Consider the following 25,818-nt stretch of genomic DNA (forward strand, 5'->3'; position numbering starts at 1 on the left):
TGTCATACCTCCCTATAGAGTAAATAATAATACAGAATAAGAAACCCCAGTTTCTTACCTTCCTGTGTCTAAGAAATGGCCCAGTGCCAAATAACTTAAAGTTAGTGGCTCCCTCTTCCATACAACTTTGCAGAGGACTTTACTTAGAAAAGACAGCTTTTATCTAAGTGTCTAGAGGGGCTCCACAGAGGATGGGTGGGGGTAGGGATGAACAGCAGTAGTTGGGAAAGGGTAAACTGTGATTCTGTACATAAAAGAGAGATTGCATTAACGGGTCTGGCTGGTTTCTCCTCAGTGATTTGAAGTCAAACATGCTTCAGTACCACAAGGATGATTTCTTTTCCTTCCACACAAGGAGTTTATATTTCTGCTAACCATGACCTTATTAGGCTAGGGGAACATTTGTCTTCTTTCTGCCCTGGGTTGTGTTTTATCATCTACTGAAAACGAGAATGCCAAGTTCAAATATCTTTTCTCTAATATTAGATTTTTGCCCATTGGGAATTGAATGGTGGGAGTAGAAGTTTTGGTTCATTTAATTGGGGAGATATAATAGAACTAAACTTAGACTCCTCAGTTACCAAAATGCCAGGGCTATAGAGGTTATAATCTGTTTCTTAAAAAACAAAATTTATCTTTTTTAAAATTTTATTTAGAAAATTTACTTTATTTAAAAGTGTATGTGAAGTCTTATAACTTAAAATACTAGATATGGTAGACTTAAAAACAGCATAATAGAAAATATAAATATCCATTTTATTTTCCTATTTATATCTTTTGTGCATTTATTCTTTTCCCAGGTTTGCATTTTTCTTAATTTTACAATTTGATTAATACTTATAGTACAAACAATTTAAATACAAAAAGGTATAAAGCAAAATGCAAAAATTCCCTTTTCTCCATCCCTTCCCCATATATTGGTGAATATCCCTCCAGACTTTCAAACACATGGATACATTTACTTTTTTACATAAATGGTTTAACATTATACATGTTATTCTGTAACTTGCTTTTTTCACTGAACACTATCATGGAAATCTTTCATGATAGTATATTTAGAGCCACTTCATTCTTTTTTAATGGCTGCATTGTATTCCTTGATTTATCATTATCTATTTAGCCAAATCCCTAATGATGGCTATTTAGGGTGTTTCTAATATTTTATAAACAAAAACAATGCTGCAACAAACATGTTGATAGTTTACTTAGATACAGTTATATTTACTTGTATATCCTTACAACCCTCTCCTCCTTTTAAAAATCAGATATTTTTAATGAAAACTTGAATTTTAAAAGTGGCTAAGGGTAATAATGAATTGAAAGGGTCCCTTTTAAAGATTAAAAAAATCAAAGATCCCCACATGACTACAATTATCTTTATCATTATATAGACAATGAATGGTACCCACAGGAAGCTTTTATCTACTTTAATAACTCTGCTGCCCTTAATGGGTGTGCAACCCAGATAGATCAGCAATTACTAGCCTGAAGCACAATTTCTCCTTTATTTTAGTTTGAGGTCTTGGTGAAATGTAGTTAAAAAAGATACGAGCAGTGCATTAAAGATATTCTCTTCACATAATAAGCAAATACATAAGGATAAATATTGTGTGATGTCACTTATAAGAATTCCCTAGAAATAGCAAAATCTCAAGAGACAAAATGTAGATTAGAGGTTACCAGAGCATGTGGGTGAGGGGTAAAAAGGAATGTATGTTTGTTGGATGTAGAGATAAATTTATTAAAATAAAAAAATATATATTCCCTTCACATTCTCCATGCTACTTTTAAGAGTTATCCCTATCTTCTTATCAGACTTTCCAAGAGGGGGCTGCTCTTACCAAATGCCAAAAGCAGCTTGTAAGAGGAGAAATGATGCATTAATGATTGGAAGGGAAAGAGTGAAAATGAACAAGGGATAAAAATAAACCAATAAATATGTTATAAATTAGTTTCATAGAGAGTGATTTATATTCTGGCAAGCCTCCCTATCTATTATGATCCCCAATGATTTCTTTTTAAAGAAACTAGGACACTGAAAATAGCAGTTCTTACTTAAAAGAAATATCCAAAGATATGTGGTAATACTTGGTCTAATATTGCTATATCCAAGTTATATAAAGCCACCAAGAGACCTGGTCCACAGGGTAAAATCTTCTGTGCTGCTCTTCACGGCTTATATTCCATCTTGCTTCCATTAAAGATGTGACTGGCAAATACAGTAGTGTGAATCAGGGTGGACTTAAAGGTCTTCTCTTACAGACTTTTTCCTGTGGCACTGGCAGATGGATGTGTTATCATCTGGCTGAGTAACAAGTTCCATTCCATCATGTACTTCGGGTTTGCTGGACTGGCGCTCAGCATATTTCTGAAATGTGAGTGTGAAGGCAACTGAAATATTAGTCCACACTTGATTCCATTGAGTTCTCCCACCCTACTGCCTTGGCTTTCATGCCATGCTTTCTATTTCCCATGTATCTTCAGATGAAAACCAAAGGTCTGGTTTGTTCTAGTCCTAAAGTTATACTTTTACTTTAATTATTACAGACAGTAGTATAATATTTCATAATCTAATGAGGGATCCACAATTTTATTTGTATGTAGGTAAACTCTACAAAATGGATATCAAACCAAGTGCTCCCTCTTGAAACAAATAGCACCTCTCAACATTTATCCTTTTCTTGTTAATGAATAATTAACTGTTGAATATTCAAATCAGCAAAAAAGATGATAAGCATCTCAAACTAAAGGTGGTGGCCTCACATGTTCTCCCCTTTGGGACTGTAGTCATGCACATTTTTAAAAGGGCAACTGGCCAGTGAACTGAAATATTCCTATAAGTTATATATTTCAATTTGGCAGCTCAGTGTACATTTAACTGTACATTCCTGGTCTTGGTCCAAAGCCAACAAAATGCCAGCGTGAGCATAATTAAGCTTTTAGGGGGAGAAACTCTTAGTAAAATTAAAGTTAGATTGGCAGAGAGGGCAGAATTCCTTAAGGCAAGGGCTGCTTCTGGGAAATGGTGTAATTTATCATATTTCTTTTTCTTTAATAGGGTGATATTCACAGGCACCTGAGGAAAATATTTTTTTCTGCCCATTGAAAAATAAGTTCAGGTTAAAAACAAAAGCATAATTTCTTTTATTTTTTTCTTCCTGGCTAGATTTTACTAAATAAAACACAATCTAGTTACTCAAAGAACCAATCATCAGATTCCCAAGAATCATATGTACTTCAGGATTCAACCCTAAGGTGCTAGAATTATTATAAAACTTTTTCATCTGATTGTTTTATATAGCAAGCTAAATATTTGCTTTCCATCCTGTAATATTTCTAAAGGACTCCAAGTTATGATTGCGAAGACCTGGATCTTAAGTAGCTAGCAGAACAAAGAAGGGGGGCATGTGAGCAGCAAGAGATGTTTAATGATCTCTAGTCCAACCTTCTCATTTTCCAGATGAGGAAAAATGTTCTCTGAGGTCCAGAGAACATCCAAAGTAGCAATTCATAAGGCATTTATTAAAAGATAGCACTGACAAGATGGAAGAATCTCCTGATCTACATTTTAAAGAGCTCTAAGCATTATTTTTCATAATACTGAATGGAGATAAAAATATGGTGATCACAAAGAGACCTGAGCAGCTAGTCCTATCTTTTCACAGGCTGATACCTCAGCTTAGAGAGAATTGCATATGCTGACTCTCTGATACTCTTCAAGAAGTGTAGGTCAGTGCAAGCACATGGTCTGAGGAAGCTTGACCCAAGCAGGGTAGATACTTTGAACTGACCTGCAGCACTTCATAATAGTAGCAGTAAAGCCTGTGTGGCTGTAGCAGATCCCTAGCAGCCAACTGTCCTTCTTTTGCAATCTTCTTGGCTTCTACATCATTTTCCTGAAAGGTTTAAAAAGAAACAATGAATATAAATTATTTCTGAGACCCACAAAGAAAGCTAGGGGTGGGTGTGGGGTGGGTCAGATGTGGGGTTGAATGGGAAAAGCATGGGAGAGATGGAACATACTAGAAAAATAACTTAAGAATGAGGCTATGGGCAAAAGGTGGAAGCAACCTAAGGAGCCATCAATGGATAGATAAACAAAATATATTCAGTCATAAGAAGTAATGAAGTTCTGATACAGGCTCACAGCATGGATGAAACCTTGAAAACATTATGCTAATTAAAATAAGCCAGACACAAAAGGGACAATATTGTATGATTCCACTTACCTGAAATATCTAGAATAAGAGCAAATTCATAGAGACAGAAAATAGATTAGTGATTACCAGGGACTGGGGCGGTGGCGGGGGGGGGGCGGAGATGGAGAGTTTTTGCTTAATGGGTAAAGAGTTTCTGTATTGAGTGTTGAAAAAATTTAGTAATGGAGAGTGCTGTTGGTAGTACAACACTAAAAGTAATGAATGCCACTGAATTGTACATTATAAATGGTTAAAATGACAAGTTTCATTATACATGTTATCACAATAGAAACAATTTTTTAAGTATGAGGTTATGGAAATGGATAAACTACCTTCCTAGACAACTCTGTTAGAGAAAAATGACCATATTTGTTTGGACCCTATTCCCTATGCCCTGTAAACAAACTCCCACTGCAACAACCCACCAAGCCTTGATTGTGACTACTCTGGTACTTCCCTAGTTACCCAGGAGGTAAGCTTGGGGTTCAGCATCTATCTCCCCATCACAGCACTCTGCTTGATATTAAAATGCAAAGCAGAATGGAATGAGTCAGTTTTCATGTTATAACATCTTCTAAAAGTTCCATTTAAATATGCAGTGAGAGCCCCCCCCAAAATGCGTTTTAAAATGGTAGCTATAAAGGAATATAGTGTTATTGTAATAAAAAATTCAGTCATTAATACTCTAAGGCGTCAGTAACAGGAAGAGTCAGTGTTTCTTATTATAATTTTTCAAAAATAGCTATTCTTTTACCATGCTGCCCATAGGAAAAGTCATTGGCAAGCAATTCTGACTCTTATAAAGCTCTAAGTTTCCACCTCAGGCACCCAGTTATTTCCATAACCAAATATTGCTTGTCAGGAACTTAGAAACAGTATGAAGTATAAAATGGAAGGGTAAATTTTTGTATTTTTATGATAACACACAATAACTTTTAAATAATTTTACTTTAGAAAAAGAATTTATATTTTCTGAGAAACCTGTGATTCTTGGGATGTTGTATAACATGCATTTGTTAAGGACGTGTGCCTTTGGGGTAAAGAAAGAGGACCATAATTGCCTCAAGTGTTTTCTTGTGCATAAAGCCCTTTGGCCCTGAACTTGTCCATCTGTAATTTGCATTTGGTGTCTTTGTATGTAAGCATAACTAGTGATTCATTAGAAAATCTATATTCTGTGTAACACTGGACTTCAAATCATATAGAAATCCTCAAAAATATTGATACGGGGTATATGAAATGACCCTAATGTTGATCCTTTAGGAATTTCAAAGGAACAAATATTTCAGAAAATAATACTTATTTTAATTAAATTATGTCAAATTAAATTGTGCTGTGATGGAACTCATGTAAATAATATTGGTCAATTTGTCACTGTCCAAAGAAACTAAAATTGTGGAAAACATACCTTGGCCCATTTAATTTTCTCTAGTAAATTTCTAAGATTTCTTTTAATTGGAACATAATGTTTCCAAGGCTTTAGTGCCATGTAGAAATGTTCATAATATGGTGAGTCCTGCTTCAGAACCAGACTGTCACCCAGCATGAGGTAAGGGTATCGATAAGCAGCCACAGTTCCATCCACATTCACTTGATACTTGTACTAACAGATTGAAAACAAATAAACAAAAATTTTAACAGTTATTTGCTTCTTTCCTGCTTCTCATCAACACTGAAATACTGAATACAAAGGAATTATTTTCTATGTTCCGACTTTAGTATTTAAAAGTTGGACATTTTATTTCGTAACTTACCTTTTTCCTTGGTATTAAAATCATAAGTAGCCTTTAGTAGGTCAATACATTTAAAGATAAGGTGGTAAATGATATTAGGAAATAGGAATATCTACTTCAACAATGCATACAAAATGGGAAATTCAGATTTCTGTAACCAGGCAGGAAAACTATTTCCAAAAGTTCTATATTGACAACAATTTGCATGTTCATTTATACATTATCTCAATGGTTCTTTATACCCAGTCTATGAAACAGGAAGGCATTATCTCCATTTAATGATTTTAGAGTTGAGGAGACAGAGGCCTGGAGATGTTTAAGGAGTAGCACGATGCCAGCCACATGGTTGGTACCTGTTTACATCTTTGTTGGATTATTAGTCTCTCATTTCCATTTCAAAAGCACTTTTCCTAGGGATAAACCCCATTCAACTATAATAATGTGAAGTAGATATTATTAACCCCTTTTCTTAGAAATGAGAAAACCGGTGTGCAGAGAAATTAAAAACCTCTGTTCTTTGAATCCAAATCCCATGTTCCTTTCATTACAAGATACCGAATGAATGGGATATGTTCAGAGACCTGGTAATCAATCTGTCCTTAAATAATTGGTACCAAGGAGTTTTCCAACCAGTCAGATTTTGTCATGCATTCCCCTTGACCTCCTTTGAGCCTCATGACATTCTCTGAAGGAATGAGGAGGCTCAATCTCTAAATATACCTTTAGAGAGCAGAGGCACTGAGAGGCATTAAGAGGCGCCACAGTTAATGGCAGAAGCAAGACTAGAAGTCTAGAAGCCTAGTCTCTTGAGCCCCAATTCCAGCCCCTATTATATGGAATTTATACTCTTTCTGTTTACAGAAGTGATTTGAGATGTCTTCATGTGAAAGCATTTATATTCAAAACAAACAAACAAAAAACCAGAGACGTAAATACACCAACACTCCAGGTTAATCTTTGTGCTGTACTTTGAGCATTAAATTTAGCTCTGAACTATTTCATAAACCAGATAAAAAAAATAAAAGCACAATAAGTTTTGGAATTACCTATGCCTGATAAGAAAGTGGGTGTCAGTTCACAAGACAGTACCCATGCCCAGCTATTTGGTAGACTTTTAGCACAAGTTTATCACTTCATATCCATACAGGAGGATTTAAATGCATACCTTAAAGAAGTCAAAGAAACCTATCAACTTAGCTTTTCCAAGCTCCTTTTCTTTCTCTTGGAAAAAGAAATATCCTGTAATTCCTGCATCTAGCAGCTGTGGATTTTCTTTGGACAGCTGTACCAACTGAAGCCTTTCCTCTCGGCTATCTCTGCCTCTGAAGAAAGCTTTCTCTGTTTTATTGATCCAGGAAGGCCCTAGAAGTTTGAGGCCATAAAAATGTTTTTGATTATGACATTTCAATATGATAAGCACAATCTTCTTTAATCTATCATTGTCATGTAAGATGTTAAAGCTCTTTTATCATCAGTTCATCTTCTCAAGTAGATGCTAGTTCCAAAGAATATGGGATCGAGCTTCCACTTGCCGGAGAAAGTTGCAAGTATAAACCTTTAAAAACAGTCCTTTCATTTGGTGTATCATATAAAAGAACTCTGATTTCATCCATTTTTCTACTGGTGAGAGTTCACACAAATCAAATATTGGAGTTTTCTGTTGTATGACAGGGAAATATCCAAAATAACATGCAAAAAAAGCCAAGGCATTTGCTTCTTCCATCTTTTGTGTTTCATAATCAAATATGAGATAGGCTTTTTTTCTTAGACAGGGTAATGAGAAAAACTATACAATTAAATAATACCCATAAATCTTTAATCTTTAGATTGTTCAGAATTCTGAGCATATCACTTTTGAATACAAGGAAGCCTTTTCCTAATATGCTGTTAAATACAAATATTTATGTGTAAATCAACCATATACATATATTTGTCTTTTCTTTAGTGGAAAGGAAATTTTTTTGAAGGAATTAATTTAAATTCATGTCTGTTATCCTTAAGAGTAAAGTCATTGTTAACACTTCTCAGTATTCTAAGGGATGAATCATAAAACATAAAATTGGAGGGGTCAGTATCGTTACTCTTTTAGCATTCTTTTCAGGAATTCACTGGTATCAAACAAAAAGTAGGCCAGTTTTCATTTCATATCTTTAGATAGTTTACAAAAAAAAAGTATCTGGTCTCATCTACCAAAGAAGGCAACCAAGTCCCAGTAAACAGAAATAGAGGTTATAAAGACAAGGCAGGATTCTTTTCTGCTAAGGAAGTTTGGTTTAAAGAAAAAAAAAAGTGTGCCATACCATAAATCTAATGCCATCAGACAAGGTTTTGGAAAGGAATCCAGATTTTAGAGGATCAAGAAAGGAGAAAAGAGGAAAGGGGAGAATTCCTTACAAAGTGTTGAAGGTAGGAATATCCAAAGTACACTGCTTATCCCAATTCTTTCACATTTACATATAATTTAATATTTTTCACAATTCTCTCTCACTTCATCCAGCAACATAAAAGGCACTGGGGGGGAGAAACTAAGATGGCGGCTAGCTGAGACAGGGCGAAAAAAACGCCTCCGTGAAAAACACTAGCTAAAAACCAGAAAGTGACCTAGAATACCAGTTACAGCGATGCGCCAGCTGGACGAGGGCTCCTAGCTCCAGAGGGGCTGTATACTTGGTGAAACTGGGAGTTGGCATTCTGAAACGAGTGAGTAAGCTGGCTGGAAGACCTGCAGCTGTGCGGCGGGCTGGGGAAGCCAGAGTTCAGCGTTTGGAGACCAGCTGGCTCTTTAAAAAAAAAAAAGGGAGCGGCTCCAGCAGCAATTGTGGGAACCACGCAGTAAAACACAGCAAGCGGGGGCTGGGCCGGCCTCTCGGTGTCTGGTCGGGAAGATAGCCCGCTGCAGATACCCTTGGGTTCGGGGGAACAGAGGGGAGAGCCGGAAGCAGAAAGAAACTCCGTGGCTCACAGCTGGCTCCCCGGAGGGCTGGATAAACTCCTGCCTGGGACCGTGCCCACAGCCCAGAGCCCCACCAGTTCTCCCGGAGCTGGGAAGGAGGAACTGTGTGAGGAGGAGGGGGCTGAGATGACCCGTTGGGCCATTTTTGCTTCAGGCTGGGAGTGCGCCGCCGCACGGCCCGGCGGCCCAGGGCTTCCCTTGTGGGACGGTGTGCACTGGTGACATAGCACAGCATTCCCTCGGCTGAGCTCCTGGAGGAGTGCGGCTGGGAGGGGGGATCCGTTCGGAGAACCCACGGACGCTAAGCCAAGTCCGGTGGTTTATGGATCAGCGAGAGAGAGGGTCTGGGGCTGAACTGAAATGAAGGCTTAGACTCTTGTGGCAGCCTTGAATCTCTGGGATCCTGGGGGATTTGAACATTAGAACTGCCCTTCCTCCCTGGCCACCCGTACACACGCCCCACATTCAGGGCGGACAGCTCCAGGAACACACCCAAACTGAGTTCTCCAACTGAACCCACAAGAATCATTTCCCCACACATCGTGGAAACAAGGTTGAGAACTGACTTGAGGGATATAGGTGATTCACAGATGCCATCTGCTGGTTAGTTAGAAAAAGCGTACATCACCAAACTGTTCCTGAAAAATTAGATCGATATCCCTTTTTCTTTGCAACTTGAAAGAACCCTATCAAGCAAAACAAATGCCAAGAGGCCAAAAACAACAGAAAATCTTAATGCATATGATAAAACCAGAAGATATGGAGAATCCAACTCGAAACACACAAATCAAAATATCGGAAGATACACTATACCTCGCAAAATTAATCAAAGAACTACAATCGAGGAATGAAAACATGGCAAAGGATTTAAAGGACATCAAGAAGACCATGGCCCAGGATATAAGTGACATAAAGAAGACCCTCGAAGAGCATAAAGAAGACATTGCAAGAGTAAATAAAAAAATAGAGGATCTTATGGAAATAAAAGAAACTGTTGGCCAAATTAAAAAGACTCTGGATATTCACAATACAAGACTAGAGGAAGCTGAACAACATCTCAGTGTCCTAGAAATCCACAGAACAGAAAATGAAAGAACAAAAGAAAGAATGGAGAAAAAAATCGAAAAAATTGAAATGGATCTCAGGGATATGATAGATAAAATAAAACGTCCAAATTTAAGACTCATTGGTGTCCCAGAAGGGGAAGAGAAGGGTAAAGGTCTAGAAAGAGTATTCAAAGAAATTGTTGGGGAAAACTTCCCCAGCCTTCTACACAATATAAATACACAAAGCATAAATGCCCAGCGAACTCCAAATAGAATAAATCCAAATAAACCCACCCCAAGACATATTCTGATCAGACTCTCAAATACTGAAGAGAAGGAGCAAGTTCTGAAAGCAGCAAGAGAAAAGTAATTCACCACATACAAAGGAAACAACATAAGACTAAGTAGTGACTACTCAGTGGCCACCATGGAGGCGAGAAGGCAGTGGCATGACATATTTAAAATTCTGAGAGAGAAAAATTTCCAACCAAGAATACTTTATCCAGCAAAACTCTCCTTCAAATTTGAGGGAGAGCTTAAATTTTTCACAGACAAACAAATGCTGAGATACTTTGCCAATGAAAGACCTGCCCTACTTCAGATTCTGAGGGGAGCCCTGCTGGCAGAAAGACATGGAAAGGAGAAAGAGATATAGAGAATTTTAACAGACATATATAGTATCTTACATTCCAAATCACCAGGACACTCACTTTTCTCTAGTGATCACGGATCTTTCTCCAGAAGGGCCCATAAGCTGGGACATAAAACAAGCCTCAAGAAATTAAAAAAAAAAAAATTGAATATACTCAAAGCACATTCTGCAACCACAATGGAATACAAATAGAACTCAATAATTTTTGAACTGTAATTCTACTAGTTACTTCCTACATGATATAAAATACACAAACTCTAAGGACAAATCAGTGGTTTTGAACTCAATGTAAAATATGTAATTTTAGACAACTATATAAAGGTGGGGGAATGAAGGAGTATAGGAACATAGTTTATGTGTCCTATTGAAGTGAAGGTGGTATCAAAGAAAAACAAGACTGATATGGATTTAAGAGGTTAATTTTAATCCCCACAGTAAACACTAGGAAATTATCAGAGAATATAACCATAGAGATGAAAAGTAGAGTTTGGGTTAAGAGAAATGGGGGAAGGGGCAATGGGAAGTTAAGAAAGGAGTGTAGGGTTGCTGTTTGAGGTGAAGGGAAATTTCTAGTAATGGATGGTGGGAAAGAGCATTGCAACATTCTAAGCCTGATTAATCCCATTAATGAAAGGCTAGGGAGGGGGTGGAATGGGAAGATTTAGGCTGTATATATGTTTCCACAACTGAAAAAAAAAAAAGAGAGTCTAACTAGATGACAATTGAATGCTAAGGATGAACTTGGATGGTACTGGAGGATAGAGGACAGGTGGCTCAAAGGGACACAGTTGAGACATAAGGAAAAGGAAATATAGAATGCAAGCTTTGTATCATTATTGAATTTATTGTACTTCTTAGCTGTGCTTAATGAGATTGCATAAAAGAATGTTCTTGTTCATGGGAAGTGTATACGTGAATTATAGTGTATGCTCAAGGATGTGTGCAGCTAACTCTCATATATTCAGAAGACAGAGCAATAGATGATGGATGATAGATAGGGAGAGAAAGAAATAGCGATGTGATAGCATGTTAAAGTTGGTGGCTTGAGCTATCGGGGGAGGGGGGTCAGGGTATGATGGAATTCTGTGTTTGGGGCTAGTATTGTTTTTGCAACTGTTCATATAACTTTGAATTTATTTCAAAATAAAAAAAAAAGGCACTGGGGTCAGAATTAAGTTAACTGACAATTTTACCAAATATATATTTTCAAATGTATTTACAAGTGACTAACTCAATTAAGGCAGATTTGGACACTGATAGCCCAACTGATATATCTTTAATTTTTTGACTAGAAGAATTCTAAACAAACCACTTCAGAGTTTAGGGTGCTGTGTTTGTTTTGTTTTATTTTATTTTTCCTTGGTTAGAAAATAAGAACAATGGTTACTTAAATACACACATTTACTCTCACTCAGTGAATATTCTCACCCTTTAAAAAAAAAAAATCAGCATTTTTTAGAGAGAATTAACCTTAATTTACCTGTATTTCCCTGAATAGACAGGAGATCATTAGTAACACCCCTCATTGCTTCAAGTGTTGAATGGGTGATGTCGTACGTTGGAAGGATAATATCTCTTGAATCCAGAGAGCCACACCATGAAATGATAGGTATAGGGCCAGGAGTTTCATTGACTTTTCGATGTTCCAAGGGCCAATCTCCAACATTTATATAAAACTCTAAATCTGGGAGAAGGACCTATATAAGCAAAAGTATAAACATCAGTACTAAGCATAACTCAATCATTGGTGCTAAATACTACAGTTCTTTGGCTTTCATAAATATTTCTGATAGAATTGAATGTATGAAAAAGTAGAAGAGAGAAGAATGCCTCTCGGTCATGAGCAATATCATAAAACCATGGGTGTGGATAGTACATGGCAAATTCACGTACCCGGGAGCCAGCAAACTCTGGCAGAGGCTGGCATCTAAAATTATGTTTAGTAGTACAGAAGCTAAAATTGTGCAGAGAGGTATTGAAATGAGTGGCTTCTTTGCTAGTTGCCTAAGCAAGAATCTACAAACCTAGAACTGATCCCTTGTTTTCTCCCCCTTTTTGCCATATCTACCTTTGTTTCTAGAATCTACCACCCCGTATCTTTTTCCATCTCCATCTTTATGGTCAATGCCTAGTTTGGGCTCTTATCTTCTCTTGCCCAAGTCAATGCAATAGATTCCTTACTAGGTGTGCTCGTAACAGTCTCTCCCCACTCGAATCTGCACTCCACATTGCTGCTCAAATTTCTAAAACCCAAATTTATATGTCACTACCATGCTTAACAGAACATTAAGCCTATGAGACAAGGTCTAAACTCTCTGGTGGCATTAAGGGCCCAACTATCTTACTCCAAGTTAGCTTGGAGCCCCAACTTCCATCTGCCCACACACCAGTCTTTTGTTTACTCTCTGAAAATGCTATCCACTTCAATATGTAATTTCCTTCACTTGGAATGTCTCCCACTTATTCCCTTGAGTCTCCTTTTCATCCTTCAAACCCAGATCAAATGTTACCTCCTCTGTACCTCACCCTCAAGCACTTCAACCCTTGATATCTACTTCCCTTACAGGCCTATCACGTTTTGGTACAATTATTTGTTTGTATTCACATTCCATCCCCACTTCTAAGTAACAAAAACAAGTCCCACTATAATGAGCTGCTCAAAGCCAAGGCTGAGTCTCATTTATCTTAGATTTCTCCCCAGCCACTTGGCTAAGAATGTGGAATAAAAGGCAAGCTGAGGGATGTAAATGTTTACCCTGTTGTTTCCCTGATAGCATTTATAAACTCATTAAAAGACTCAGCAGCAGAAGTTCTCACTACAGAGTAGAGTTTCTCAACGGTGGCACTATTGACATTTTGCACTGGATAATTCTTTGCTGTGAGGGGCTGTCCTGTGCATTGGAGAGCGTTTGGCAGCATCCCTGATAGTAGCAACTCCGCAGTTGTGACAACGAAATGTCTCTAGACATTACCACATCCCCCGAGGGCAAAACACTCATGGTTGAGAACCACTGCTATAGAGGCAGCAACATTACATGAGTACAATATACAGGGAACATGCAGGCAGAATGAACTGGTGATTGCCCAGGGAGAGAGCACCACCTTTAGATCAGGTGTCCATGATGTGCTCCTATGCTCATGCTGTGTGGGGGTAGAGGTGGGGGTGACGTGGGGGGGCAACTGCTGTTTAAATGAGAGCTGATTGCAGCCACACATTCAGTATACTTGGGAAATTGTTTAACACATGTCAGGAAAGCTGGTTTAGAAAACCACCTAATGGTCTCTCCAGACAAGAAAGGTGGAGACTGCCCATCCCCACCTTTCACCCGGCATGGTCAAGAAGAAGGAAGAACAAAAGGAAGTTTGAATTTCTCTGCTTCAGAGGAATTTAAAGTTTTGCAAATGTGGGAAGAGAGGCTGAAAGTTTGCGTGTGTCGGGGGGGGGGGGGTCGGGGAGAAGTGAGGTGTTCTGAAAGATAGGGGGCCCAACTACACCATAAAAGGCCAAAAGCTGATGATCAAGGAAAGTCAGTGAGAAATTTTCTGAGGCAAGGAAGACTGAGAGCTTGCTTAGAAGAGGGATATCTATTTTCAAATGTTAGTGTTTGTTTGTTTGTACCATGCAGCAGTACAAAATAACCCCTCCCTGTTACCCCATCCTTCAACAAAATCTTCCATATATACTATCTTCTAGAGGAGTTTTATGGATTAAATCATTTCCCGACAAAAACATGTTCAAGTTCTAACCCCTAGTCCTGTGGATGTGACCTCAGTTGTAAATACGATCTTCGAAGATTCTATTAAGATGAGACCAAACTGAATCAGATTGGAGTCCTTATAAGCAAAATTTGGACACAGTAGTAGGAGGAGGAGATGGGAGGAGACAGGTGGCCATGTGACAGAGGCAGGGATTGTTATGGATTGTCAGCAAGCCAGCACCAGAACGCAAGACTTTGGAGAAAGCATGGCCTACTGATACCTTGACTTTGGACTTCTGGCCTCCCAAACTGAGACAATAAATTCCTGTTGTTTAAGCAAACTGAATGTGGTATTTGTTATAACAGCCCTGGCAAACTGAGACAAGGGTGCTTAGCACAAAATAAGGAAAATGTGTTCCAAGATCAAGACATTTTGAGATAGAGAGAGGAAAACAGCTGCAGAAGGTGAAGTCTGAATATGCAGAGGAGTTTGGGGCAGGAATAGAGAATTTCAAGAAGTGACCTTGCAATCGAAAACCTCTGAGAGTTCACAGAAATCTTGGGAGTATCCTGTGTAGCCTATTTATACCTGAGATGAGGGCTAACACCATTTAATTTAAATATTATAGGCAATAGAGTTCCAAAAAAAGGGGAGGACTCAGAAACTCTCAGGAAGTAGATGTCTTAGATGTGCATTTTCCAAGCCTGGAATCAATTTTTTCATCTGTTGGCAATGTTATTTATTATTATCTAACTGTTACAATTAAATTACAATTGTTTTTGGAATCAATTCATTCTCATACCTTTCTTGCCAGTGACAGCAAAATCTCATCAGAGAACATTTTGAAGTCTGTGTATTTCCCTAAAGATCTCCGGTAGATGTGGTTATTGAGAATCGTGTAATGAACAATAGCACCTCTTTCATCCCCAAACCTTTTTGGAACTTCATTTAGCATCTGCTGCAGACTGATGCTGGGGAAAGAAGCAAAATCTTTTGCAATCTGTGGTTCCGTGGTTGGACAAGAAAGAGTTTTCTGCCAGGCCTGAGGATCCTCTTCTGGACACGTACAATACTCATGGTACACGGGTCCTAGGGAATGGAAATGCAGAATGCCATGCTCCGTTAGCAAGCATCACAACACAAGGAGTTGTTTCTACCCCAGTATGGACACAGGAGGGCTTCCTGATGAATTCCAATTTTCTTCATCAGGGATACTCTGCCATAGACAAATCAGTGCTGCAAATAATTAAGTCAGAGTCCTACTTTCTCTCCCTTTTTCCTACCACCCTGGATAACCTAGAATAGTATATATGTTCTCCCAGTCTATCCCACTCTCAATGAATAAGTTGATCAGTTCATTTATAGTGAGGTATAAATGACTGAGGAACATGAAACAACTTACCTTTTAACAAGGAAAAGCAGAAAATATTAATTTTAAGGAATTATTGTGTAACAGGGCGGTGATTTTTTAAGACAGGATATCTGTGCCCCTAAAATCACCCCTTCTAGCACTTCTCAGAGAGAAAATATGTAACCCAAGGGAGTCTGCCAGTATAATTTTAAGGGGCCAGTTATAACCATAAAATTTATCTGAAGAGTCATTTAAAAAAGAGTTCATGTGAATTTTATATCTTATTCCAAAATGTATCAATATTTATTTTAATATAAAAATGATTTTTTAAAATGACTTAATTTTCTTGAGGATTTCCACTCTGACCAAGATGAGTAACGTGGATGGGATTTATACTCCCACCTGAAACAATCAGAAACATAGGCAAAATATGGGAAACATCAGCTGTTAAAACACCAGACATCAGGCAAAGAAAGACAGTGGATCTGAAAGATGAGAAACAAGTGAGGTGAGCCCTTTAATTCCCCCAGCTTACTGCCTAAGAGAGTTTCCAGGTTATGGCACAGGCAGAGCTGGAGTTCTCATAGAGTTGAGGAGACAGAGCTGAGGGTCCCAGGAGACTAAGGCAGCTGGAGTTTTTAGGACAGAGTACCTGAGAGGCGAGAGCTACACAGAAAGAGACCTCCAGAGATCTGCAGAAGATCTTCTTCAAGTATTCAAAAGAGTACTGCTCAGCATATACATGTGAAGAAACTAGCCAAGGCCAGGGGAAGAACCATCCAAAAGGATTAAAGGGAACAGCACCCACCATATACACAGGGCTGGGAATTGTCCTGTTCACACCAGTCAGACTGGAAAACCTCGTAATTCATGGGGTATAGGGTAGAGTATGTAGGAGGGTATTGCTCAGAAGTAGAGAATAATCAGACCTAGAGTAAACACAGCTCTGTCCTGCCTAACAAACCATAAAAGCAAAACTCAAAAGGATCAAATGATTTCCGAGTAACTTACTACATCCCGTAAAAAGCTCAAGAAGATGAAAACTCATCAAGAGATGAAAAATAAACTACATGGGATTAATGACAAATTGGATATTGAGGAAGAAAAGATTAGTGAACGTGAAGGCACAGCAATAGAAACTATTCAGAATGAAACACACAGAGGAAAAAAGAATTGAAAAATGAAAAGAGCCTGGGAGAACTTCAAGCCCAATATATGGGTAATTGGAATCCTTTCAGGGTGAGGGATATAGAATAGAAAAAAATTTCAAAAAATAATAGCCAAAATTTTTCCAAATTTGATGAAAATCCTAAATTTAAGATCCAAGAAGTTTCACAAACTGCAAGCATAAGAAACATGAATAAAACTAAACCAAGGCACATACTAATCAAACTGTGCAAAACCATGGACAACGAGCAAGCCATAAACAAAGGAACAAAGATAAGGTTGATAGCAGAATTATTGTTGGAAACCATGCAAGCAAGAAGACAGTGGATTAAGCTCTTCAAAGTATGAAAAGAAAAAAACTGTCAACTACAGTTTTATACCTAGCAAAAATGTTTTTCAAAATAAAGGTGAAATAAAGACTTTGAGACATTCAAAAGCTGAATGAATTCATTACCAATATATCCCCGCCACCCCCCCACCCACCCCACCCCCTCTCTCTCTCTCTCACACACACACACACACACACACAGAAAGAAAATCCTTCAGGTAGAAGGCAAATATTTCTAAATGGCAATGTAGACCTACACAAAAAATAAAGAGTACCAGAAATGGTAACTACATGGGTAAATACAAAATATTTTTCCCTTACCATTTAAATCTCTTTAAATTATTTAGTTTTTTTCCCTAAAATTTCAAGTAAAATTGAGCTGCAGGAGGTATGTGTACCATGTCTACCCTGTGCACAAGCCTTGGAGGTCACCTAAACCTCTCTGAAAGACATTGGACCTAAACATAAGACTGGCTTTTTTCTAGCACTATTAAGGGATTCTCAATGGTTTTCCTAATAATGGACTTTGGTATTGCTAAGCACTTACCAAAAAGGAGCTGGAGTACTTGTCTACTAAAGAAACAAAACCATTACTTAAAACAGATTTTCTTCAAACTCTGAAAGTGACTATGTTTTCTCTTTGAAGTACAACTAACCAAACAAAATTTATCTGGAATAGCCATCAACAACAAAATTACCTGATCACTCTTGGGTTTTGAAACTCCTACTAGCTTTGGTTGAAGCTTGGTTTAGCTTTCTTCCCAGACTATGACCTCCTTTCTGTTCTCTTACTGCAATTGTACATGGCTAAGAATTCAAGAGCCCACATTGTCTAAAAAACATGCTGCCCTAAAAAATTTAATGGAACCCCAAGAAGCATGGTTCAGTGCTTCTAAAATCCATGCAAGCCACAGCACACCCAGAAAACTGTACTATAGATGGACTGAGACAAACGATGATGATGGTACCCGGTGTCTTGTTACTCCTTTGCTTGCTGCAATAGGATTTACATCTGACAGCAAAGATAATGGCTGATCCAAAAGTTGAAGGTTCTCCTACCAAATAGAGAACTTCTGTAAATGGTAATGGTAAAAGCACAGGGGAGAACTCCATTCTGTTAATTTCTGGAACCAAGTTTCCAAAAGTTGACGTGATACACTATTTCACAGTGTTACTGTACGCCATTGGTATCTGTCCTAGAAAAGGATTTTTACCATTTCTCTAAGGACTCTGGCTCAGTTCAGTGCCCCCCCCCCCATTTTCTATGGCAACAGCTCCAGATCTAGAAAATATATGTTAGTAATTTATCTATTTTGATAGTGTTATAGGAATTTCCAGTTTAAATAGATAGGATTCTGGATTACATAATAATCACTTACCTTTCAAAATATAAGGAGACTGAGCCACATGTTCTACACCATAAAGGACCTCTATCCTCAGTCCTTCATTGACGCTTTCATACATCCTATATCTTATCAAAAATGTTCCATCATTCCTGTCCAAAGGCTTAGGGACGTGAATCCGGACTAACTCTTTAGGTGAAAGAGATTTGATTACTACTTTGAATAGTGTTTGACCTGAAAGAAAAAATATATATAAATGACTCTACTACTTCATGATTATTTTGCAACAATTACTGGATCAGTGGGTCTATACAGAAGTTAGTTTTTTCTGTGTTTACCATAGTGTCAGTGGTAAACAAAATCATTTCAGCTTGGAAGATCCTTGAGGCCAGGAACTATGTCTGATTCATGTCTACAAACCAAGGGTCTGACTCAATGTCTGATCCATCAGTCAGTCAATAAAGATTTATTGAATGAACAACATAAATTCATGAAAAAAGCAAGAAAGAAATTAACTATTTATCTAGTTGCTCTTTTCTCCTTTGGGAAGGATTAAAGCCCAACCATTCCAGGTGGTTAAAAATCATGAACCCCAGAGTGACAAAACCTAAGGTAATCCAACTTTCTCCTTGTAAAATGCACACAAGCTTTTTTTGTAAATCATTTCAGTATCTAATATCGTTCACTTCTGAGAAAATTTCCCTTTTTTAACCCAAATTTCAAATTATACTTCTAAGCCCATTTTCTGAGAGATTATAGCTAGTTATTCTGTGCACAAATACATACACTCACACACACACACTTTATAAATACTACAGTTTATTTCTCTGAGCCTGTTTCCTAAGCTTGAAATGAATTTATTATATTAAGATAATCTATCATCTCTTCCAGCTCCAAAATTCTTGGGTTTTCTATTGTAAGGTAAATAATAACCTACTTCCTATTTCACAAACTTTCCCTTCGCTCTTTGCAGTATATTAGCTGACTCTAGGCTTTGAAATAATATTGCTGTGATTACAATTACTGTGGCTCAGGAAAAAACTTCTGGAACCTCTTTCTCCAGATATTCAGCCTGATCTCCAGAAAGTTTAAGAATAAAGAGCAGTTAATGGCCAAGAACAGTTAATCACCCTGTCAAAGGGAAATGTTAAATAAATGGCAAATCCTCTGAATTCCACAGCCCTAGGAAACTGTTAATTGTGACCAAAGTAGTCTTTAAGAACCTAAGTCATTCGATACCATTTTTTTCTTTAAGTTTCTCTCTTACCCCATGCCACTTGGTTCTGTATATGTTGTGTATATGTTTCTCATTCTTTTCTTCATATCTCTTCCTTTCATCTTAAATCTATCATATTATGAATTAAGTGTCATTTAATATATGTTTTTTGAAATGATTGAAAAAAGTTTGTTTCTCCTACTCACATAGTTTCTAAATCTAGTGAGTATAAGTGTACTTTCTTTTGATCTTCAAAGGTTTTGTTTTTCCTTGTGGGGTCAGGAAAAATGTTTCTCAGCCTCTGCAACTTAGTAATAGTAAAGTAATATCAGACATCTTGTTATTATTAAATAATTAAGTAACAACAACATATATTTTAGGATCCTTGAAACAAGTTTGATAAAATTATGGTAGAAATCTGCTAAAATAAATGAACTATAATAGATAAACAGAGGATTTTGTAAAAAAAAAAAAAAAAAGTACTGATTTACTGTAAAATTATTTAAAATGTTGGCCAATTACCTGACATGCTTAAGAGAAATACATAATGTATTGCTTTGTGGCATTTCCCAGTTGGTTTCAGAAAGGCAAGGTAGTGTGGTAAATTGAAAATCAGGAGCACAGAGTGGGAATTAGAAAACCATTTCTATTGCTCCCTCCCCAAACTGGAAATGCACAGAAAGATTTTCCTGCCTCCTGATCAAATAGTTCTTATATGCTATAATTTTATGATTTTATATAAACAAATCAGACATAAGACAACTATATTTAATCATTGTGATTTTGTTGCTGTTGTTAAGAGCTAGACTTACAGAAGAAAGCTAGTTCCACAACCTTAGGCAAGTCACTTCATTATTTTTGAAATGAAGATATTAGATTAGATTTCTATGGTCTCTTTTAGTTATAATATTTTGTACCTCTGAAATAGCATTTGAAAGTTATATTTCAAAATACATATAAAATACAATATAACCATTGGAAATACATATTCTAAATGTTCAGTTATTTTCATGATCTTTTATGCCCAGGCCATCTTCAGCATAAAATTAATATTAGAATCAATGCAATAATATTGAACATGTTCTGAAATGGAAACAAGAAATTCTAACCCCATAAAAGAAAAAAGGAGAATAATATAATTTCAATTTGCCCCAAATGGAGAAAATATGAATTCCTATTTACCCTGGGGCTAACATATGTAACAGAATTGAAGTTTAGTTGAGTCTTTCTAACTCCACGAATCCAAACTCTTTTAAGAGAAATCCCTAATTGGATGGGAGTGCAGTGACAACAAAGCAAAAGGAGGTTGATACTATTAGAGTCTTAGATCATTAGAATCAGAAATCTTGAACATTTTTGATTTGGAAAGAAATTAGAGGCTTTTTTTTTTTTTTTTTCAATTCACTTAGCACCTATTATGTACCAGTCTCTGTGCTTGAGATTTTCAAATGTATTTCATCTCATCTATTTTCTACGACTTGAAAGGTCGGTATCTGTCACACCCATTTTACCAATCAGGAAATCAAGACTCCAAGTAACTTGCCCAAGATCACATACACAATGAGTAGCAGAGCCAATGTTTGAACACAGCTTGAGTCCATTTTCTTTCAAATGCGGCTCTCAGGTATTAATAATGGCATTTAAATAAATGCTACACTGTTAAATGGGAGTGATATTTAATAAGGGAATATCGGCAAGTCCCTTTAAGGCAGATGCAGCTTGAGAAAAATTTTCCACTTTTTCAATTAGTTCTTGGAAGAGGTAAGAGTTTAGAACTTGCAAGTGAATGACAGGTGGCAGAAAACGTAAGAAACTCATTGGGTGAGCTTTTCAGGGCCATAGAGTAGCTTTTGAAATGGAAGTCAAGTGGTGGAAAGGAGAATTCCAGGGAAAGAAAGTAAGGTTGAAAAGATTTGGTGTAAGGCTTTAGGTTTGCTTTGTATAAAAAATGACTTTGTCTAGATTATAAAAGTATTGTGCTTATTTTGTAGAAAAATTTTTTGGGGAAAAAGAAGACTATGAAAAAGAAAAAATTCCTTATCATCCTCTTATAACCACTGATAACATTGATCCGCATAGGTATGAGTTTATTTATTTATTACAAATTGGGTTGAAATTAATCATTTATTTCCTGTCTGTTCCACCTTTGACCTAGTATAAACATTATTTAATAATTTTTCAAACACTACTTCTAACGGCTATAAAGTATTCCATCACATGAAGGTATCATACTTTATTTAGCAACGACCTTATGGGTTGGCTATTTAAACTTGCTGTAATAAATAATTATAATACTGCAGGCATATCCTTGTATATATATTTTTTTACCACATTCTGATTATTTTCTCAGGAAAGATACTTTGATTACCAGATTAAATGGCATGAATGCTTTTTGTAAATGGCGTTTTAAAAAAATTATATTTTCTAACTGTTGAAACTTGTTTTTTGCAAATTAGGTTTGTAAATTTATAAGACTCTTAATAGTTTGGAAAATTACTTTCCAGAAACAGTTTACCAAATTGTGCTCCCATGAGCAGAGGATGACGGTCACTGTTGGAGAGCATCTTATTGCTCCGTTATGAGCTTCAAAGATTATACTTAAAAAATCTTTGCAATATTTTCATATAAAAATTTTATTTGAATATCTATATCTCCTATTAATAGTAAGATTATCAATATTTCATGTTGGATTGTGTAATTTTCTTCTTCGTGTATAAATTAATTTTTTTCTTTAGTGTCCCATCTTATTTTCTTTCTAAAGTTTCCCTAATTATAAAATTAATTGTAAAAAAATAAAGAAAACCATAAAGAAGGAAATACATGCTATAGTGAAAGACTTTGAATCTAAATCGAACAATCTTTTCTTCTGATCCTTAGGGCAATGAAAAGCCTTTCTAAGACTAAACAAAGTCATAGTTTTGAAGATTAAGCCATCCAGAAACACAGATATAACTTCCTTTTTATCAAGGCACTTAATAGACACTCTTTGTAAACCATGTCTGGTTTTAAGTCATGTATGCCTTGGGTTTTAATTGAGGGTCCCTCACATACATCAGGGATTGGCAAACCATGGCCAATCCAGTTTGCAGCCTGTTTTTGTAAGGCCAGTGAGCTAAATGGTTTTTACATTTTTAAAAGGTTAAAAAAAAAAAAAAATCAGAAGAATATTTTGTGGCACATGAAAATTATATGAAAGTCAAATTTTGGGGTCTATAAAGTTTTATTGGAACACAGACAAGTCCATTTGTTTATGTGCTATCCATTGCTACAAGACAGAGCTGAGTAATTGTAACAGACTGTATGACCCAAAAAGCCTATAATATTTACTATCTGCCCTTTTATAGAAAAAGTTTGCCGAACTCTGATATACACTCACTAATTGCTGTCAGTAGTCAGAATTATTCTACCCTAACGCCTATACAGCATATTGAAACCAGTTGTCTAAGAATTTAGGGTCTAATTGGTTGACATGTTATCAAAGTGATATCAAACACAACTTTAGTATTGGTGTTCTGAATCAAATATAGAGCACAAGCCACTGAGATGGTTAAGGAAAAGGCAGATTCTTGTCATTCCTTAGCTCAACATTCTTCTCCTTTACCTTCTGGCTCTACTCCTACAAGTCCTTTCTGCTCAGCATCATTAAACTACTTCCTTTCCCAACACCATGCTCTCTGATGCCTCTGTGCCTGCTGGTTCTCCATCTGCATGCTGCCTAGGAAACCCTCACAATCTGCAAATCTGGGCTCCTGAAATCTTCCCCAACTTTCCTAGGCAGACTCTGGTGATCCTCCTCTTATGTTCCCACTGCACACACCTTCACTGTAGCAATTAGCTAGCTCTGAGATAGGTTATTTGCATGTCTGTTTTCCCAATTCCTTGATGGGCTGCCTTTTCATACTTACATCCCCAGCAGAATACCACTTAGTAAGGAGACAGTCAATAAATATTTGTTGAATGAATGAAATTTTAAAAATATCAGTAAATCTAAAAGTGAATTGTTTGGCTCCTAAATTCTCTGCTTTATCTTAATTGCCCCCTCCCCCCCCCCCAATCTGGGGCCCATTTTCTGCAGCTAAGTGAAGTTCCCAGGCAAGGGAAAAGACACTGGGTTATTCTGATTATCTCTTTGTTGACAAAACAGAGTGAGAGTTGGCTGGAGCCCTAAACAGACATACATTAATAAATCTTGACTGGCAACATCTTGAAACCAGCACGACAGGTTGTAAAAAGTTGCAAAGCTAAGATGAGAAGGAGAATGTGGGAGGGCTGGGATGAAGGAATTCAGGACAAGATCCATCCTCGGTACAATGAAAACCTAATGATTTCTGGTGAGTTCACTAATTCCTGTAATCTGTTTTCAATAAGGAGAAAACAAAAATCTATCCTCCTGCTCAGACATTTGCTCTTTGGGGCCGTAGCTGTTTCAAACAGATCAGGCCAAAACATCTTGGGCTTGATGACTCATCACAGCAAGGCACTCCCTGTAAGTTGTAACAGTTCAGACAAGAAAGTTAGAGGTGGAACGACATCTCTAAATGAGGCCCACCCAGTGTTCATTAACACCCTAGGTGCCATCTATTCAGACCATCAGTCCCTGCACATTAAATGCGGAAGAGCCCCAGGGGTTCACTGATTCATTCGACAAACTTCTGTTGCTATTTCCCTTTGTGTAGGGGTGCAGAGGAGGTGACCCGACCGGAAAGGGCGACACACGCTGGAGGAAGGACACCATGCAAGCCACGGCGCAGGGCGCTGGCGGATTCCCGGGTGGCTGGGGGTTGCGGCGGGGACGCGCGGTAGAATGGGAGGGGAGCTGGCAGCGAGGGAGGCCCGAGGCTGAACGCTACCTGGGGGCGAGCGAGTGAGGTTTTGGCCCTCCGAGTTGACCGCCTGCAAGTAGAAATAACGGACGGGTAGAACGATGCCCGCCTGCAGCCCTGGCCCCCATACCAGGCTTCGTGACGCGCTGACCGGCGCCTCGGGGGCCCCCGCGACCATGAGCAGGGCGAGCTGCAGGGGCAGTAGGGATGGGGGCAGGCGGCGCATTGTCGGGCTGGGCCGCTGCAGTCCGGCTCTGCGGCAGCGGGGAGGTGCTGGAGCGCGCCAACCAGGCGGGGGCGCATCCCAGGGCGGGTCGTGCGCGACCTCCAGGCGTCCAGCCCTCCCCGGGCTCTCTGGGCGGGAGCGCGAGAAAGCGCGGTAATCTCTGGCCTGGAGCACAGCCCAGGGTGAGCACCGGCAACGCCCCTTGCTCCCAGGCGGGATGACCCAATAAGGAAACGGATCCCTACTCCAATATTGAGACGTAGGGTGAGAGTGTGCGTCCTTGATTGACGAGGCCTCTGGCACGTCCGGTCCCCAGTTCTGGTTGCTTGAGTTTGTCAGTTATTTAGAGGAAACCTTTTTTAAGGGACGCAGTCATGGTGGTGATTCCTTTGGGATGGGAGAAAGGGGTTTGCTGTGAAGAACTTCGTTATAGTTTTGAAAAAGGCCTTTCGCCAAAGAATTTCACTGTTTTTATAAGATGCAGAACAAACGCCCCCCATGCACACAAACACCAGCTTACAGCCCTCTGTTCACACCAGCACCAACCGCGTTCTACTGTTGTTTTATTTAGTCTTTTTTCCCCCTCTGTCTCCAGCTCTGAAATGAGTCCCTCCGTCCCTTCTCCTCCCCCACCCTGCCTCACAAACATTCTGCTTCTGTCTGCAAGTGTTTACTAAGCAGCCACTGAGTTTGGGTCAAGCCCTGAGTGAGGCTCTGGGCACAGGGTTGAGCCTGGTGGTTGAGCTTCACCTCAAAGCCAGGAACCTCCTGTCTCCTGTAATGAATGAGAAATGGGTAATCCCGCCTATGCGCCACCGTTTCGCAGAGGCTGGAGGTTGGATCCAGGAAGAGGCTGACAGGGGCCCTAAGAGCCTGAAGCTACCTGCCTTTCTTTTCTGACCATGTAATCCATATTTGATAATTTTTTCCTTTTTTTTTTTTATTTGATTATGGTTTGAATTTATTCAAAGGAAATAAAGATTCGATTCTCTTCAGGTCGAGTGAGCCAAGGGGAATTCACACCACAGAATGCACACAGATTTTCTGCACCCTTTGGGCAGGCCTCTATTTGGAAACACCAG

The 25,818-nt window shown here is 38.2% G+C and overlaps 1 protein-coding gene across 1 annotated transcript; it reads right to left on the reverse strand.

The window, feature by feature from the left end:
- Positions 1–719: 719 nt before the first annotated feature.
- On the reverse strand, positions 720–24,787 carry POGLUT3 (protein O-glucosyltransferase 3). The gene is made up of 8 exons (XM_037841349.1): positions 24,538–24,787; positions 18,508–18,705; positions 15,085–15,371; positions 12,064–12,280; positions 7,098–7,294; positions 5,608–5,802; positions 3,792–3,896; positions 720–2,368 (listed from the first exon to the last, which is right to left on the reverse strand). The coding sequence occupies exons 1-8, from the start codon at positions 24,734–24,736 to the stop codon at positions 2,243–2,245; spliced, it is 1,524 nt and encodes a 507-aa protein (XP_037697277.1). The 5' UTR covers positions 24,737–24,787; the 3' UTR covers positions 720–2,242.
- Between the last annotated feature and the right edge of the window lie 1,031 nt (positions 24,788–25,818).

The sequence above is a fragment of the Choloepus didactylus genome, chromosome 6 (assembly GCF_015220235.1).
Source record: "Choloepus didactylus isolate mChoDid1 chromosome 6, mChoDid1.pri, whole genome shotgun sequence".
Lineage (NCBI taxonomy): Eukaryota > Metazoa > Chordata > Mammalia > Pilosa > Megalonychidae > Choloepus > Choloepus didactylus.

Coding starts and splice junctions, on each gene's coding strand:
- POGLUT3 (XM_037841349.1), bottom strand. CDS start 24,736: ATGCGCCGCCTGCCCCCATCCCTACTGCCCCTGCAGCTCGCCCTGCTC. Junction 7,295..12,063: donor GTCTATTCAGGGAAATACAG/GTAAATTAAGGT, acceptor TCAAACTTCTAG/GGCCTTCCTGGATCAATAAA. Junction 2,369..3,791: donor ACTATTATGAAGTGCTGCAG/GTCAGTTCAAAG, acceptor CTCACATTTCAG/AAATATGCTGAGCGCCAGTC.